Genomic DNA, 18,310 nt, shown 5'->3' with positions numbered 1-18,310 from the left:
CCTCCTGGTGTCTGCAGGGATTTCAGGATAGTGTGGCAGGGCTGGTCACATTATGCTGGGAGCAAGGGGACACTGTCTCCTGGAGCTCTTTGCATGAGAGGCTCAAACAATACCACTGCCTCCTTTGGGTAAAGTGACTGGCCTGACACACTGGGGTCACCTGTGCACACCTTATGCCAAGATTTGTCAGGATCAATTCATGGAGAGCAAGTGGTCCTCCACAGCTGCTCTCTGTACATTTTCCCGTGGCTGTCCACTGTAGCCAGCCATTTTCTCCCTAAGCCCCATGGATGCCAGGATCCCAGGATTCAGATTGTGCAGCTGGTGATAGCACATGGCACTTGATAACCTATCAGTTAATTACTGACAAAAGCCATGACATTGGTAGTGTAAAGTCTCATGAGGAAGTGGTGGTGTGTGGGGCCGTTCTCAGTATAAAAAATGAGCTTGAAAGAAGACATATACAAGGTAACTCTGTCTTGGTTTGGGGCTCTGAAACAGTGTCTGTCTGGCAGGGGGGACCTTGTTTCTTTGTAAAAATAGTTATGAGCCATAAGCCAGTTGACTTGTGCCGTTGTGGTTAAACATGGTCCTGTCCCAAACAGCTGGTGTGACCCTCCTGTCGCTGTGTTGGCTAAACGGAGACAGCAGTGGCAGCCTGCTCGACAGCACCGGTCCTTCCCGAGGGCAGTTCGGGTTCGGGCAGCCTGAGGCCCCTGTCCTGTTCCTGGAGAGCTGGGGGGCTCACCGCAATCAGCGCTGCCTTCCATTAACACATCAGCACCGCTGCCACGAGCAGAGGAGGCCGCTGCGGGCAGCGCGGGGGCTCCGCTGGCGCCCGGCGGGCGATTCTGCCGGGCGGGGCTGCGGGGGTCCCTGTGCCCCAGCCTGGGCGGTGCGGGCTGTAGGGCTATGTCCCTGTGTTAACAGACTGAGCGACCTCGACACGGCTTGTGCCTGATGCTACGTCCCGACACCGGGACCCCGGTGCCCCTCCCGAGGTGTTCGGATGGGCACGGGAGCGGCCGCCTCGCTGCCCCTAACAAAGATGGCGCTGTCCCCTTCCTTATGCGACGTGGCGCGCGCTGCCAGTTGCCAAGATGGCGGCGGCGGCGGCATCTCGGGGCGGGCGGGGCGGCCCCGCCCCCTTCCCCTCGGCGGCGCGCGCGGTTGGCGCGGGCTCGCGCGGGGCGGCGCGCGCGCGGCGGGGATGGTGGCGCGGGGGCTGCGCGCGCTGCGCGCGGCGCTGCGGGCCGGGGGGCGCCGCTCCAGCACGCGCCCCGCGCGCGCCCCCGCCATGGACTACCAGGTACCGCGCGGGGCCGCGCACCGGGCGGGGCACGGGGCCGCGACGGCGATGGGGCTCCGGGGCCGCGCGGGGCGGCAGACGCACCTTTTCCCTCCCTCCCGCCTCTGCCGCCTTCCGCAACCCCGGGCCGTGCCCGCCGCCTCGCGCCACGTGTCCCCGCTTTCTGCTCGGGGCACCCCGCAAAGCGCCGCCGTACCTCGTGGCAGCAGCGGGTGAGCCCGGCCTGCAGCGGCAGCCGCTCCTGTAGCCACGGCGCGTCCCGGCCGCACGCGGCTGCGCCAGGTGCCGTGGGGGTGATGGCGGTCCCCGGCGTGGAGCGCCCCTCGGGCAGGCGGGAGCGGTCCCGCTCTGCAGAGCTGGAAGCGCTGTCGGTGCCGGTGCCACTGTCTGGTGGGACAGGGTCCAGATGCCGGCGTGGACTGTGCCAACACTGGGGACATGGGTTGGTGCTATGCCAGGTCCCCCCTGCAGCACTCGGGAGTGCAGCGCCAGGCTCACGCCCCCTTGGTATGGGTTTGGGTGGGCTCGGTGACAATGGTGACCTCTCGTCTCAGGGTGCAGCGTCGCTGCTTCATTAGTGCCGCTCATTAGGCACCGCAGGACGGGTGCTCGCTGGAGCGCTGCCCCTCCCGCCGGCGGCGACCTTGTCCCGCTGGGCAGCGCTGGGTGCCGGCGCTGGGCCGTCCCGTGCCCCACCGCGGGGTCAAGGGGCACCTGGGGAGGGGCGGGTAACCCCTGCCCATAAGTAGCCTGTCCCCGTGACAGGATCTGGCGCTGCTGGCAGGTCCCCGCGGCACCATGGCAGAGATGCTGCCGGCGTGGGTGACCAATGGCACCGCCGAGGGGACTGAACCCGAAGGGGTGGGTCAGGGTGCAGTGGGCTCTGGGTAGACTGGCCCCTGGGGCTGTGGCACAGCCACAAGGCTGCCGTGATGGGCACTGTCCCGACTACCCTGGGCGTCTTTCCAGGATGCAGTCCGGATGCTCAACACCCTGCAGACCAATGCCAGCTATCTGGAGCAGGTGAAGCGGGAGCGCGGTGACCCCCAGGCCCAGCTGGAAGCCATGCAGGGCTTTTTGGAGAGGAGCGGACTGAAGGTGAAGAGCTGATCCCTGTCCCTGTTCCTTGTTGTCCTGGTAGCAGTGCCACCACGCTTAGCACTGGCTGCCATGGGGGTCTCACAGGGTGGTTGAACTCTTACAGGTCGAGGACCTGGATCGACTGAACATCATCCACGTCACGGGGACGAAGGGCAAGGTGAGGCGGGTGGGCGGTGCTGTGATGGACTGGGGGGCTGAGGGGGGCCCGCTGGTGTCTGTGGCTCCGTTTGGCCCTGCTCTGGAACAGGGGCTTTAACACAGCTGTCTCCTCAGGGCTCAGCGTGCGCCTTCACTGAATGCATCCTCCGCGGCTATGGGCTGAAGACGGGCTTTTACAGGTGGGCAGGGGGGTCAGGAGGGTTCTGAAGGGCCAGTGGAGCTGTGCTTAACTCTTCCCCCTGCTCTGTACCCCCAGCTCCCCTCACCTTGTGCAGGTGCGCGAGCGGATCCGCATCAATGGGCAGCCCATCAGCAAGGACCTCTTCAACAAGTACTTCTGGCTGGTCTACAACCGCCTGGAGGAGACCAAGGTGGGTCCCAGCAGGGTTTTTAGGGGTGCTCCCTCCTTTGGGTGTCCTGCTGCCAGGGTCATGTTCTCACCCTCGTCCTGCTCTGCCTGGCAGGACCCAGCACACGCCAGCATGCCAGCGTATTTCCGCTTCCTCACTATCATGGCCTTCCACGTCTTCCTGCAGGAGAAGGTCAGTGGTGGTGGCCTCCAGCTTGTGACAGAAAGGTCAGGTTGGTGGGGACCTCAGGAGCGGGGACTTGGGCCAGAATTTGTGTGGATCAGGCTGTCATGGCTGTAAACAGGGGATGCCGTGCCAGGTGGATGATCCTCCCACAAATAGGGGGTGCTCTCAGGTGTGGGTTTGGAAGGGCTGGTGGCAGGGACCTGTCTCCACCCACATCCCTGAATCCATGGGGACATATGCACATATGCTGCTGCTGGCTCTGATGGCTCCTGTGTCCCGTGTCCTCAGGTGGACCTGGCAGTGGTGGAAGTTGGCATTGGCGGCACCTATGACTGCACCAACATCATCAGGTAGGAGCTGGCAGGGCTGAACCTGTCCCTAGGCCTGCCAGGGCCTGATGTCCCCACAGTGGAGGGAGGGGCAGCAGGGACACTGCCGTGCTGCATCCCCAGGGCACCAGTGGTGTGTGGGGTCTCCTCCCTGGGCATCGACCACACCAGCATCCTGGGGGACACCATGGAGAAGATTGCCTGGCAGAAAGGGGGCATTTTTAAGGTAGGGAGACCTGGCCTTCCCTCTCCTCTTGTGTTTTTGGGGTGTGTTCCTGCATGTCCCTGAGCACCTCCATGTCACTAACCCCACAATTCTCAGCCCGGTGTGCCGGCATTCACTGTGGCGCAGCCGGAGCGGCCACTGGAGGTGCTGAGGGAGCGAGCCCAGGAGAGGAAGGTGAGTTGCTGGTGGGGGTGTGGATGGGGGGTATCCCATGGCGGGGTGCTCAGCCTCCTCTCCCCGCAGTGTCCCCTCTACCTCTGCCCAGAGCTGGACGAGTTCGAGGAGGGCTCCCGGCCACTGGAGCTGGGGCTGGCAGGTGCCCACCAGCGCTCCAATGCCGCCCTGGCCTTACAGCTGGCACAGACGTGGCTGCAGCGCCGTGGCTGCCACGGTAAGGCAGGGGGACAGGGACAGGAGGCCAGACTCCACCAGGGCCCCCGAGGTCTCAGTGGGATGCCTGTCCTGCCTAGGTCTAGGGGAGCTGAAGGAGGTACCGCCAAGCACCGAGCTGCTGGGGAGGCCAGTGCCACTGGCGCCTGCCTTCCAACTGACCGATGCCATGATCCAAGGTGCAGTATGGCCATGCCAGGACCCCCCCTCATCACATCACAGGGCTTAGCGGGGCCATGCTGGACCGCAGCCAGTGCCATGTGTGCTGGAGGGCACAGTCTGCCCTGCACTGAATTCCCATGGGGGTTGTCAGGGATGGTACGAGGATCCCAGCTATGCCCCGTGTTCCCCCAGGCCTGCGGGACACAGAGTGGCTGGGCCGGACTCAGGTGCTCTCCCACGGCCCTGTGACGTGGTACCTGGATGGGGCTCACACCACCAGCAGCATCCAGGCCTGTGTCCGCTGGTTCCGCCAGGCCGCCCTCAACCAGGAGAAGCCCCAAGAGTAAGGACAAGATGCAAAGGGGGGCACACATTGCAGGGGTGTGGTGGTGCTGGTGCTGGAGGTCCCCTGGGGGCATGGGCCACCTTGCCCTTTCTCCCTGCAGTGGTTCTGAGGTGCGTGTGCTGCTCTTCAATGCCACAGGCGACCGGGACACGGCGGCGCTGCTCAAGCTGCTGGTGGTGAGGTTTGGGGGGCACAGGGGGGTCACTGTGTCCGGATGCCTGGGATCTCTGGTGGTCCTGCTTTGCTGTGGGTGCAGAGAGCCGCAAGGTGGAGCTGGCAGTCTGTCTGTCTGTCTGTCTGCCCATCCTGCTATCCTGAGATGTATCCCACCTCAACTACCCCCTGTAGGGGTCTCACAGTCCTGGGGGCAGGGAAGGGACTTGGATCATCCCCTGCCCCATCCCCTGTAACCCCACTGGGAATCCCATGGGCAGGTCCTGAGGGTTCCCATGGTGCTGATTCCTCCTGTATCCACAGCCCTGTCACTTTGACTACGCTGTCTTCTGTCCCAACTTCACGGAGGTGTCAGTGGCCAACAATGCAGGTGAGTATTGGGGAGACAGGGTCTCCCCCAGCTCTCCCTGCAATCCCTCACTGCTGTCCCCATCCCTCCCAGACCAACAAAACTTCAATGTGACGCTGGAGAATGCCCTGACTCGCTGCCTGGAGAACCAGCGGACGTGGACAAGGCTCCTGGAGGAGAAAGTGGGGCAGGACCCCTGGCTCCCATCTCCCCTCCGGGTGGGGGGGCTGCTGCAGCCGGCCCCTGCCCGAGGCTCCCTGCTCCTGGTGCCCCCAGCCCCACGACCCCTCAATTCCCCAGCCCTCGTGTTCCCGTGCCTGGCCCAGGCGCTGCGGTGGGTGGCACAGGGCCGGGACCCCCACCTGGCAGCCCCGGCAGCCTCGGGGGCTCACCCCCACCCCGCGGCCAGCAGCGGGGCCGTGCTGCTGCGGGAGGCGGCCGCTGTCCGTGTCCTGGTCACCGGCAGCCTGCACCTGGTGGGCGGGGCCCTCCGGCTGCTCGTTCCTGAGCTGTCCCAGTGACGAGAGACAGGGCTTTGCACCTCTGTTTACTTGAAGCAACAGTTTTGCCCCCAGTGATGCTCGGAGGCATCTGGAGGGGGATGTGGGACCTCCCCGCCCCACCCTGGCTTGGCTGTTTTCACCCCAGTGCCTTTTGCCTGTGCCCTTTCCGGGCATGTCCACTGTCCATGGAGGGATGCTCCTGGTCTCCATCCCCTCCCTAGTGAGACTGACTGGGGGGACCCCCCGGGTTTGGGGGGCTGCCCCAGGCTGTGGTGAGGTCCCAGTGCCTGGTAAGTGGGAGCCTCAAGCTGTGGCAAGGCTCAGCATCAGGGCACAATTAATTTAATATAGGGAAAGTTTTTATTATTATTGATAAGAGTTTGTAACTTGGACGGAGAGCTGGGGGGAGTGGTGGGTTCTGCCCATTGCCCTGTGGGAGGGCAGCAGGCTTGCACCATCCTCCACAAATAAACCTCTTGCTGCTCCCACTGGTGCCTGCTGCCTTCCTGGGGGGATGCAGGAGGGGCATGGGGGTCACCCCAAGTGCTGGGGCATGTCCAGGGGGCACCCACTTCTTCCCCCCCCATTTGATGGGGAGCCTAGTGGGAGGCTTTGGCAATAGCTGCTCTTTCTGCCTCTCCACTGCAGCGGGGGACCCCAGGGGGGTTGCAGGGTGCCCCCCCCTGGTGTGGGCTGCCCTCGGGGGGCCAAAGCATTCACTGAATGAGTAATGGAGGCCCCCTCTGGGCTCGGCCTGAGATTTGGGGCAAAAAATCAGCTTAATGGCACTGGGATGGGTCCCCAAGTCCGTTGGCCAGGGGCTGTGCGGGCTCGGGGGCGCCCGGGGGCGTCAGGCCATGCTGCTGCTGGAGCAGGGGGTGCTCTGGGTGCTGCCGATGCTGTGGTTGGTGCTGCTGCTCTCCGAGGCTGGCGCCGTGCTGGAAACCGGCTGCAGTTTGGAGATGGGACCTGGCTCACGCCGCCCGCCACGGGGGAACACCAAGGGGAAACCAGACTCAGGGCCAGCAGTGGTGGCCCTGGCTTGGTCCCCTGGGACCTTCCAGCCCTCATGCACAAACCCTCATGGATCACGCCCCAGCTGGCCCCTGAGCCCCTGGGGCAGAGATGAGCATGGGGCACCAGGAGCAGGAGGGAGGGCAGATGGCAGAGGAGCCCCCAGACAAGTAGGAGAGACCCTGAGGAGCTGTAGACAGCTGGAGCAGGATTATTCCCCTATAGCATTGCCAGGACTGTACAGATGAGGGCAATGGAGCAGCCTGGTCTCTGGCTCACCTGGGAACTTTGGCCAGGAGGGAAAAATGGGCAACCCAGTAAAGGACAAGCCTGTGGCCCCCCCATCCCACAACAGGGGTCCCCAGGGGTGGTGGATACTCACGGGTGTGTGAGTAGATGTACCAGAGCCCGGCAGTGAGGAGTGCCCCGATGAGAAAGGCGCCGAAGGTGATGCCCAGGACAGCAGCCAGCCCCAGCCCACGGTCTGTGGGAGGATGAGGCCATCAGCACTGCCACACTGGGAGGGGGAGGGTCCCTTTCTCACTCCCATTCCCATCCTGACCACCTCCCTTGCCCTGAACTCACAGTTGAGTGGCCGCCAGGTACCCTTCAGTGTCACCTCCAGGACCTTCTCAAAGATGGTGTCATTCTGCAGAGGTGGAGGTTGGGGTGAGAGTAGGAAGATGTGCACCCCTTGCAGGATGACTGAGTGGGGAGCCCCCAGGGCTCTTTGCAGACCAGGAAATGCTGCTCCTGGATGGGCTCCATCACTCAACGGTGTGGGACAAACCCACCAGGCTGCTGCCACCGATGGGGACCAGCGTGGTGGCATCATGGGGTGGGGAGGGGGTTACACTGACCTGCAAGCCGGCCTTGCACTTGAGGAAGGCAGAGAAGGGGATGTGTCCACCCTCAGGAATGGTGTAGGTGAAGCGGAAGCGCCAGACCTTCCTCCCATCGCTGCTGGGGGGCCCATCCAGCACAGCCACCCCTGCGTCATATGCCTTCCCGCCTTTCACCAGCAGCACTGCCGGGAGCCCCGAGGCCAGCAGCCAGCACTCCTTCAGCTGCAGGTCGGCTGGGTGATCTATCCACCGCATGGACGCCTGTGTGGGGTGGGAACGGGGCACACCATCAGGGTCACCGGCCCAGGGATGGCTGGACTGCCCCAGCCTGGGCACCAGGACAGTGGCAGTACCTGCACAAAAGCCTCCTTGTTGATCTCCAGCTCCGTCTGTGGTGCCTCGAAGGCGGCGGTGGGGAAAAGGCGGAGGAAAAGTTCCCGCGGGATCTCACACTGGAAGCCCACCTGCAGGAGAGGGTCAGCACTAAGGGGGCACCCAGCACCCAGCTGACAGTGACATTTACACCTTCTCCCACCCCCAGACGTACTGGGAAACCCAGCTCTTACCCGCACACTCCGGAACACTGCATCCCTGGCCAGGCTGAGGATGAGCTGCGAGAATGCAGGAAGGTTGGGTCAGTCAAGTGGTCTCCACTGCTGGAGTGGGATGGGGTGGGACTGGATGGGATGACATAGGACTGTACCACCCACACACTCCCCCTCCTCCCCCTGGGCTGCAGTATGATGTTTCCAGCCATGCAAAAGCAAGGTGGTCCCAGTGGAGAAGCCCCACTGGCAATCACTGAAGCTCTCATGGGCCATCAGTGGGGCTGGAGGCAACACCCCCATGCCCTCCTCACCTCATTGCCGGCATAGCTCTTGCCCTCCAGTGAGGTGCCGCAGTGGGTGAGGGAGCTTTTCAACATGAAGTGGGTGGCATTTTTCTCTGCCTGGCAGCTGATGTCTTTCAGGGTGATGTTTACCACGTCCTTGATGGGCTGGGAGGAAAGCACACTGCAGTCACCCACTGACCAGGGACAGTCCCGTGCCACCCACGCTGAGCACCCAGAGGAAAACGCAACTTCTGGGTGATTTTGGTAGACACTGGCACCCCTCTCCACCCTCCTCACCTCCAGGTAGGACCTGATGATGACGATCTCCATGGTTTCATCTGTGCACTTCCAGGGCTTGAGCGTGAGCAGCACCTGGCGGGGCAAGTCTGGGGGCTGTGTGATGACAAGGGGGGTGGTCTTCAGAGGCAACTTGACCATCTCTGCAGGACAGAAAGATGGAGGGGCTGAGTGGGAGTGGTGGAAACCCCCATCCTACCCAGCCCTGGGGCATTAGGGGCCTCACCATGCTCCTGAATCTCCAGGTTGATGTTGGTGCTGGCAGGGATGGTGGAGTAGGAGGCAATGACACTGTAGTTCTTCTCAAAGGCTCTAGCGATGAGGTCCTGCTCCGTGTCAGGCAGGACAAACCCAGGTACTGGATTCATGATAAAGGGCAACATCTTGTAACTCCCAGATACCTGCAGTGAGGAGGAAAGAGGGGAAGGAAGCATAGAGGGGCTAAGTGGAGACAAGGACAGCTGGGGGTGCACGAGGCACTGAGTTCATCCCAATAATGAGGGCTTGCAGCAAAGGGGCTACCACTTGTCCATGTCTAATGTCTCCAGTTGCCCTCCTGCCACCCTCCCCATGATACCAGCATCTCCTGGACACCTGGCTGACCCCTTGGTGGGAGTGGTGAGGAAGACACATTCTTCTCAGCATACCAGTAATTGGATGTTGCACATCGAAGAGAGGGACCAGGTTAAGTTGGCCTTGCTCTGCAGGATGAGTATCTGGTTGCCAGCATAATTCTTAGGACAGCTCAGAGACAGGTTCACCTCTGTGATGGGGGAGCTGCAAAACCACAAGACCCCCACCTTCTCAGCATTCCATACCAACCAGTCCCACATCCAGCTTAGGACATAGGGCTCTGCCTTTGAGACACCCCAACACCTTCCCAAGCATCTCCAAGCATATCCCACTGCCTGTCCTACCCCTGGGGTGCCAATTCTGGCACTGTGGTACCTGGGCTCCAACTGCAGGCGGATGATGTGAGCGGCGTTGGTGCTCTTGGCGTCACTGCGTGAGCAGCCCTTCATCCCGTGGAAGAAGACCTCAGTCTCAAGGTGTGGAGTGGCATTGAAGTGCTCCTGGGGAATGCATTCTGGAGGGCTGTCAGCATCTGTGTGGATGGCAGGGTCATCAAAGTCAAGCTGGGCTCAGTGGGTGGAGAGATGCTCAGGACCAGGGGTATCAGTCCCCACAGCATCTCCCTGGGGAAGGTACTTTGCCCCAGGAGGTTGTCACCCTTCTGGAACAGGAAAACCATTCCTGCCCACTCCAGCCCCCCGGTGCAGCCCCACACACCTTCTCCCAAGTAGAGCTGGACCCTGCGGGGGTCCTGCAGCTCGCTGTAGGATGTGATGCCCTTATAGGTAGTCAGAGCCCAGGGCAACAGCTGCTCCTCACTGGAGACCACGAGTGGCTCAGGGTTTGGTGCTCTGATGGTCTCTGGGCTGAGGTAAGCATCCTGTGGATGAAATGACAGCCTAAGCCAGAGTGAGGGGCAAGGAGCATCCCTTCCTTACACAGGCTAGCATGGGGAAAGCAAAGAAAACCTTTCCCCCTCCGTGTGCAGGATACAAATGTGAACCTAAAACAGATGAGTGTCCCTGGAGCCTGGGCTGGGGGTCACCCTGGATGAATGGGGGGTTTTCAGGGCCACGAGCTGCGAGAGTGGCCGGCAGCACATGGAGGGCTCAGCCCACTTTATTATTAGCCACAAACAAAGCAGGAGGTTTATTTTGCTAACAAAGCGCCCGACCCTGGCTCAGCTCGCTGGAGCCAAACCCCATCCCTGACCTTCCTCCCGCCGGCCGGAGGAAATGGGAGCTTTTTCCAGCCCTGTGCGTCATTCCCCGCCTGGCCAGCCCAGTGCTCAGCGCCGCCAGCAATGCTCAGGAGCGTCCCCTCCTCCCTGGGGCACCACAAGCATCATGTCTGGTGACTGGGCGGACCAGTCTCCACCAGTGACCCCCTTAAAAATCCCCACGGGTGACCCGAGCCCTGCTCCCCTTTGTGAGGGTGTGGCACTCACGGTGTGGATGATCAGGTTTGAGCACGAGGGGGTGATGTTGGCAAAGCAGCGGGCGCAGAGGAGGATGAGCACTGCTGGCCGGCTGCAGGGATAGGCTCGTGGAGTGACTGTCACCGTCAGAGGGACAGGAGAGGCCTGGAGTGAAAAAGGACAATGTCACCACTGTGGCCACCAAACCCCAGCTGCTGTCACCTTCCTGGCTGCCCCCTGGAGCCAGAGGGAGCAGGAAGAGACCTCAGGCTGCCCCTGAGGATGAGCCATGCAAGAGGCAGCCATGGCTGGGTTTAAAGGGCAGGGATGCCACATGAGTGTGTACCTACACTGGCAGGACAAACGCCCTGGCTCCCCTAAGCAAGGGATCAGTGATGTGCCCACCTGGGAAGATGGTGGTATCCCCACACTGGTGTCCAGGACACTCCACATAGTGGGGTCTTAGGCACCTCCTTTTTAGGGACCAGGGCATCCTTGAGTTAGAGACTAAGTAATCTCTGCACTGAGTGTGAGAGTGTCACCCCACTGTGGACTGGGGTATCCCCACACGGATTGGAGCATCCCTACACTGGGCCAGGGCATCCCCACCCCAGGCACCAGAACATCCTCACTGTAGGTACTGGGGTATCTCCCATTGAAGACTGGAGAATCCCCACCCTGGGCACTGGGACATCCCCCTGGGAGGTTTTCCCACCCCCATCCTAGCACTGTGCAGCTGCTCCAGACAGGTGTGCCCATACTGGTGTGCAAGGATGCCTGGGCACAGTGGTGGCACACACCATTCCTCGTGGCTAGCACTGCCTGGTTGCCTCTAGCTGGAAATCCGGATGGGGAAGTCAAAACTCCAGGCGCTAAGTTTGGCAACTGCTGCCTCAATAACGGCTCACAAAGTTCTGAGCCGGGCAGGGAAAACCGGCCGGGGACTGAGCAGGGTGGAGGCTGTTCCCAGTGCCGTACACTGGGCTGGTGTGATGAGGCCGTGGGCATCCCAGCCTGGCTCCAGGGCAAGCGTGGGTGGCCAGGGGCCCCGGGTGGCCCTGAGTGTCGAGGAGGAGCTGGCGGCTGTTTTTCCTGCCGCGTGTTTGTGGCGCTCCATTGTTTGGCTGCGCGAGTGGCGGGAGCCTCGGCGTTCCCCGCCGCCGCCTTTCGGGTTATTTTTTTTTCTTTTTCTTCTCTTTTTTTTTTTTTTTTTCATCATGGGGATCTGCTTATAGAAAGCAGCTTCCAGTAATTCTTCTATAAGTGGAGCCGCGTCCCTGCCCAGCTTCCCCCGCGCGCCGTGGGGCTCAGTGCCGCAGCCGTGACATCAGTGTGTGTGTCCCCTGTTGCCGCTGGTGACAACCCCGGGGCACCCCCGGCCCTGGCACGGATCCAGGATGCCAAAGCCAGGTCACACCAGGCTAGGCCAGAGGGGTCCTTGCAAAACCGACCCTGCCCAGCACCTCGTGGCTCGGCTCCCCCTCTGCTGCAAAAGCAGAACTGGGAGAGCTGGGAGGTGGCAGAGAGGGGGGAGTGTGGCGCCGGGTGGCCCAGGGCTGGGCCAAAATCGGGTGCTGGGCCCCAGCCAGCACGAGGGAAGCTGGGCTGTCCTGCAGAGCTGCCATGCAAACCCGTGTGCTGGTGCAAACCCACCCAACAGTGCCAGGCAGTACCAGCCCCAGCCCTGACAGTGCCCTGCGCCATCCCTGCCCCAAAGCCCCTAGAGTGCAGTTATCACCCCTCAGCATGGCCATGCCAGCATTGGCACACAGGTTTCTGCTCACTTGAACATCTTAAAATGATATGCTTCCTTCACCCCTCCCCTCCTTCTTCCATCCCTCCCTTCAAACCTCCTTCCATCTCTTCCTCCATCCTTTCCTCCAGTGTACCTTTCATCCCTTCCTCCCTTCCACTTTCTGTCCCTCCTCTCCAGTGTGGTCACCACTGGGTACCCATGGCTGTGCCCAGCTCCTGAGCCAGAACCAGGCCACCTTCCCATGGAAATGGAGCATCCTGAGGGGTCCAGATAGGAATATCTGCCTTGACAGCATAGGCTCTTAAAGAATTTGCCTCTGAAATCCTTTCATTCCTATCAGGGGCAGAGATGCCCAAGGCTGTGCTTGGAGGAGAAGCTTGGACAAGGTGGCATAGAGGGGGTTAATCCAGGTCCTTTCACTGCTCCTTAATTAGAAGAAGATTTTCACAGCTGGGACACTCTGCCTTCTGAGGACAGTGACAGGGTGACAGTGCTGTGGTGACAGTGTGAAGTGACAGTGCGGGGACGCACTGAGACCCTTCCTGCTCACCTTGGACCACTTGACGCTGAGGACATGGACTTCATGGTCAGTGTCCATGGAGCTGTTGCTGACACAGCCCCGCGGCACCGTGCTGGTGGCATAGGAGATGATGATGGGTGGCTCCGCTGTCACCGGCTGCAGGTCACAGCCCTCGGCTCTCCCGGGATCTGGACAGAAAACAAGAGACTGTCAGTCCCCGCCGCAGGGATGTGGGATGAGACAACACGGGGGGACGATGAAGGAGGGGGCCGAACGTCTCCGCCAGCGCCGGCACTGCCCCGTGAGCCCCAGCCCGGCGCCGGCGCGGCCCCACGGCCGGCACAGCACCCCCGGGACCATCTGCTACGTGTCCGCTCGGGGCCCGTCTGCCACCGCCAGCCCCCTCCGCAATCCCGTTAATGACCCTTGGATCCGGGCTGGAAAAATCCACTGTCCCTGCTCGCCACTGCCGCGTGCCAAAACTCGCACCCAGCCGCCCCGAAGGCTGGGGCGGTGACGGAAGCCCCCCCCCTCGTTCCCCCGCCGCAGGAAAGTGGGAAGCGCAGGTATGGAAATGGCTGTAAAGCTCATCCTCCGCGGGCGCTAAGGCGTGAGCTTTGCCCCATCCCAAAGCCCCCGGCGGCGCGCGGCGAGCGGGGCCGGCCGGCGGCTGCCAAGGGAAATCCTGAGCGCAAACAGCCATTTGAAGGCCTGATCCTGTAAATCCCCACGTGCCTCGACAGTTTCCTCTGCCTCAGGCAGCCCTGCTGTGGCCGGGCTGTCCTCGGCTTGGCCCCGAGGAACCGTCTGCATCCATGGGTGCTCCCTTCCAGGGGGCTGGGCAGGACGGCCCCCCGCGGTCACAGCTGGGGGGGCTTTCTATGGGGAGACAGTGCCTGGGATGCTGTTTTTCCTTTGGAGGTGGCCAATGAGCTCGACCCTTTCCCACTCCAACTTTTCCCATCCCTGGTGGCTCCAACCAACGCACCGGGATGTGACTGGACCGCACTCCGGGTCCACTCAGTCACCCTCACCAGGACTGGGGCTAGAGAGTGTGATGCTCCAGGTCATTAAATTTTTGGGATGCAGGACCCGACAAAGGGCCATTCCTTCCAAGTCGTGCCCATCACGGTGTCCCTGCCCTGTGTGTCACCGTCGGGGTGGCCCGGCTGCGGCGGCGGGGGTCACGGCACAGACCCCCGGTGACGCTGCCGTGGGCCCACTCATTGTCCCGGCGCTTCCTCCCCCCAGCGTGGCGGCCGCGCGGCCGGCAGCATCGGGAGGAAGATAAACAGCCGCTTATCTGGGCGCCACAGGCTGTGTCCCTCTTCCCTTCCACCGCTGCCCTGACGGCCCCGGGCACGGCGGCGCGGCCCCGGCACCGCTGGGCAGAGGACGGGCAGCCCGTCGCTCCTCGGGCAGCATCCTGCCGGGAGGTCAGGCAGGGCTGGGGGCAGCGGCCGGGCTCGCCCCTGGCGGGGCAGGGATGCCAGCGGAGGGGATGCGGGGCAGCGGTGCCAGTCGGGCACTGTCTGTCCCTGGGGAAGGCAGCGGGCTCCAGCATTATGTCAGCATCAGATAAGGGGGCTCAGCTGGGCCGCCGGGGCGATCAGATAAGGGCACTGTTATTTTTGTACTCCAGGAAAGGGAAAAAAAAATTAAAAGGAAGAAAGAAAGAAAATCCACTTTATGTTTTTCCAACTGGCACTCTCCCTTGCTTTGGTGCCACTGAGATCAGGGAGCAGGGATAGTCCCGCTGTGGCTCCCCCGTGGGTTAGGAGCTGGGAGGGGGAATTCCTGAGATTTTGGGAGCAGATGAAAGATCTGGGCAGAGAGCAACGCTGGGGTGTGGGGTGCAGGGCAAAGGTGGCTCTGGCAGTGCAGGATGCCCACGGGATGGGCAGCGCCACTTTGGCATCCTCACATCTGGCGGTGTTGCCTCGGCATTTGTGTGATGAGCTGATCCAGGACAGGAATGGGGATGGATCCTGCACTGGGAGGGAATTGTCATCCTCTGAGCCACCGCTGGCTGTTGGACCATGCTGAGGTGGCACTGGGGGTCGGATGATGGGATGGATGGGTCCAGGCTTCGGGCCTGACATCATTCCTGCCACTCTCTAAGTGTGGCCAAGAAGCCTCCTCAGAGATGGGAGAGGTGACACAACACCATGCTCACTCCATGGGGAGCAGTGCTGGCCCCTGTGGAGGAGGCACAAAGTCTGCCACCTCTGGAAGTTGGCTGTGAGACATTCTGACACTGGACCCACCAAGAGCATCCCAGTCCTACATCACTGTGCCCACCACGGACATCCCAGTCCCATGGCACTGCTCCCACCAGAGACATCCCAGTCCCATGGCACTGCTCCCACCAGAGACATCCCAGTCCCATAGCACTGTGCCCACCACGGACACCATAGTCCCATAGCACTGCTCCCACCATGGACGTCCCAGTCCCATAATGCTGTGCCCACTATGGGCATCCCAGCCCCACAGCACTGCTCCCACCAAGGACACCCTAGTCCCATGGCACTGCTCCCACCAGAGACATCCCAGTCCCATAACACTGTGTCCACCACGGACACCCCAGTCCCATAGCACTGTGCCCGCTATGGGCATCCCAGTTCCATGGCACTGCACCCACCACAGGCACCCCCAGCCTCCAAGGCTCCTGTGAGGAAGAAGCAGCAACTGGACAGAGTGTGGTGAGTGGCACAGGTAGGCAGGATGGGGACCATGTGTCACAGCTAAACGGGACATGGACCATATAGCACAGACACCCAGGATGGGGACCACATGGTCCCATAATTATGCAGGACAGTGACAAGTGACAGTCATATAGGATGGAGTCCATATAGCACAGCTGCGTATGTTAGGGATGGTATGGCCAGAGAAGATGGTCTGTTTATATGGCAGAGTGACACGGGACAGGAACCATACAGACACATACAATAGGGACAGTATAGCTCCATTGCAGATCACAGGTACTGTGTGACAGAGCTACATAGGATGGAGATCATACAGCACAGATAGGACAGGGACCATAGGAACAGGGATAGGACAGGGACATAGTCCCAAATAGGACAGGGACCCTAGGAACAGACACTCAAGGTGGGGACCATATAGCACAGCCCTGTTAGGGCATGTGTAGCACAGCCATATAGGGTGGTGATTGTTGGGGACAAATACACATGACACCACTACATAGGACACAGGTGACATTGCACAGCTGTGTAGGATGGGGACCAGATGGGTATAAAGACTATACATCATAGACAGGGAGGATAAGGCCTCTGTGGCACAACAACACAAGATGTGAAGCATATGACATAGTTATAGGATGGGGACTGAAGCTACAGAGGGCACAGACCTTACTGCACATCTACATAGGATAGGGACACCACAGCACTGCCATAGGGCAGGGACTGTGGCACAGCTATAGGATGGGTACTGAGCCTCACAATTACACAGGACATGGGACTTACAGACTGTGCATCTACAAGGATGGAAACTGTATGGCACAACTATAGGGTTTGTGGCCCACACAGCACAGCCTCACCCGAGAGGGACTGTCTCGCCCGGCCACCAGACAGGGTTATGGTACAAGAGTGGGCGTCAAGCCTGGCAGTGGGGCCACCCCAGCACCAACCATGAGCACTGGCCCCTGAGGGGACCAGAAGGGACCAGCCCAGCCAGGACACTCAGCCCCTCTGGGTGGCTCCTGCCTTCCCAGCTTCCCAGCTCCCTTCCCCTCTGCCAGCACCCTGAGTACCCCATCTTTCTGTCCCCCCGCTCCATCAGCACTGCTGTCCCTCCTTGAAATTCCCCCTGTGGCTTTGCGGAGATCTCAGGGTGGTTCTGACTCCTCTGGAAGCATCTAAGCCCCCAACTCCCATTTGAGGTTTTAAGGATTTTTTTTCCATTTCTCGCCCCCAACTCCAGCCCCACGTGTCATGTGAGATTTTAAGTTGTTTTTTTTTGTTCCCATTTCTTACCCCCAGCTCCAGCCCCACACCCCATGTGAAGCTTTAAGGGTTTTTTTTCCATTTTTCGTCCGCAACTCCTGGTCAACCCCTCCATAGTCCGTAGTGACGGGAGGCCACCAAAGCCACCCCAGACCCCTCAGATCTCGTCTTGACCAAGACTCAGCCATGGAGTCTTCAACACCTCCCGCAGCCGCCCCAGTGACGCAGCCGGGATTTCGGGGGTCCCAGGGAGCGGCAGGGCTGTGCTCTGCGTATTCCGGGAATCGGGGTGGGTTTGTCCCTTCCCGTATCGAGGCTGCTCCCCAAACCTCCTCTCCTGGGGGTGACAATCCCTGCCTGTGAGGGCACAGCCGGGACCCCTTTGGCCACCGATGCGGAGGCACGGGCGGGTCACACCGCGGTCGGGGGCTGTTCTCGTCCCGGAGGCGCCGTCCCGCCGTCCCGTCCCGCGGGTCTCGTCCCCGGAGGGCCGGTTCCCTGGTTCCCCCCCGTCCCCACTCACCCGAGCGGCCGAGCAGTGCCAGGAGCAGCGGCAGGAGCGGGACGGAGCGGGGGCCCATGTCCGCCTGCGGCCGCTCCCCGGGAGCCAGCGCCGAGTGCGGGCGGCGGCAGCGGCAGGAAACCGACTCCCTTCGGAGGAGGGTCCGCGGCGGAGGAAATGCCGCTGGCGGCGCTGGGGCCGGGCCGGCGGGGCCGGGGGGGCGGAGAGGATGGACCCCCCTCCCCCGGAGGCCCCGTGCCTCAGTTTCCCTGCAGCGCCGTGCGGGGCTGCGCCTCTGGAGGGGCGCGCTGGAAGCGCCCCGGGCAGGGGGAGGGCACTGGTACCCGGGGTAGGTGCCCCCAGGGCTGCCCAGGGCTGGCACTAGTGAGTGGAGGGGTTGGAAACAGGGGTTCTGGTGGGGTCCACCCACCCAAATTATTCCCGAGCTGCCCCCAGTAACAGCGATGGGGCTCCTTCCCCAGGCGATGGGGAAGGAGCTGCCCTGGACATTCAGCCCCCACTGTTCCCAGCCAGTTCCCTGGCAAAGTCACAGGCCTCAGGCTGGTGGCTGCCCCACGGGCTGGACGCCCACTCTGGGGGGCAGGTGGAAGCCCCCGAGCACTACTGCCCACCTGGCCTGCACCCCTGGGCAGGCCACAGATGGGGCTGCCTGGACACCCCTGCCTGGCAGGTGGGCTTGGGGTCGGGACATCCCTTGGGACAAGGGGGCCTGGGTGAGGCAGTCATGGGTAAAGGGGTCACAGCTCAGCACCGCCGAAGGGACACCGGGGACCCCCTTCTGCATTCCTACCCCGTTCCTCCCCACACCTCTCTGCTGGCCGAGGTGAGAGCCCCCACACAGTCAGCAGTGGGGCTGGGACCCTGACGGCAGCACTGGGCACAGGTCCTCGGGCTTGTTTTCATCTCGACTCATGGTTCACGGGCATGGGGACAGAATCGAAACGTGCCAGGGAAGTCAGCGACGCCTGTCCCCGGCAGCCAGGATGT

The 18,310-nt window shown here is 61.9% G+C and overlaps 2 protein-coding genes across 4 annotated transcripts; one reads left to right on the top strand and one right to left on the bottom strand.

The window, feature by feature from the left end:
- The first annotated feature begins 380 nt into the window (after positions 1-380).
- Positions 381-5,790, top strand: FPGS (folylpolyglutamate synthase). 3 transcript variants are annotated; one of them, XM_083876065.1, is made up of 15 exons: positions 381-468; positions 2,279-2,407; positions 2,514-2,567; positions 2,684-2,748; positions 2,826-2,940; positions 3,034-3,111; positions 3,394-3,455; positions 3,558-3,660; positions 3,757-3,834; positions 3,904-4,051; positions 4,131-4,229; positions 4,405-4,555; positions 4,659-4,734; positions 5,036-5,102; positions 5,175-5,790. In XM_083876065.1, exons 1-15 carry the CDS (start codon positions 442-444, stop codon positions 5,600-5,602), a joined length of 1,680 nt encoding a protein of 559 aa, XP_083732191.1. In that variant the 5' UTR covers positions 381-441; the 3' UTR covers positions 5,603-5,790. The 3 variants fall into 3 exon arrangements, with proteins under 3 accessions (XP_083732191.1, XP_083732189.1, XP_083732190.1); XM_083876063.1 differs by lacking the exon at positions 381-468 and adding an exon at positions 1,253-1,309; XM_083876064.1 differs by lacking the exon at positions 381-468 and adding an exon at positions 2,080-2,170.
- A 135-nt stretch (positions 5,791-5,925) lies between these two features.
- Positions 5,926-17,403, bottom strand: ENG (endoglin). Its single transcript, XM_083876062.1, has 15 exons — positions 17,324-17,403; positions 12,869-13,026; positions 10,593-10,727; positions 9,863-10,025; positions 9,521-9,677; positions 9,220-9,349; positions 8,799-8,973; positions 8,573-8,715; positions 8,303-8,440; positions 8,010-8,054; positions 7,797-7,907; positions 7,459-7,704; positions 7,184-7,247; positions 6,981-7,082; positions 5,926-6,553 (listed from the first exon to the last, which is right to left on the bottom strand). The coding sequence occupies exons 1-15, from the start codon at positions 17,379-17,381 to the stop codon at positions 6,435-6,437; spliced, it is 1,944 nt and encodes a 647-aa protein (XP_083732188.1). The 5' UTR covers positions 17,382-17,403; the 3' UTR covers positions 5,926-6,434.
- Positions 17,404-18,310: the final 907 nt, after the last annotated feature.

This window comes from Zosterops lateralis, assembly GCF_965231275.1.
Source record: "Zosterops lateralis genome assembly, chromosome: 20".
NCBI lineage: Eukaryota > Metazoa > Chordata > Aves > Passeriformes > Zosteropidae > Zosterops > Zosterops lateralis.
The sequence above is the reverse complement of the archived record's forward strand: the minus strand, read 5'-3'. Positions and strand labels throughout refer to the sequence as shown.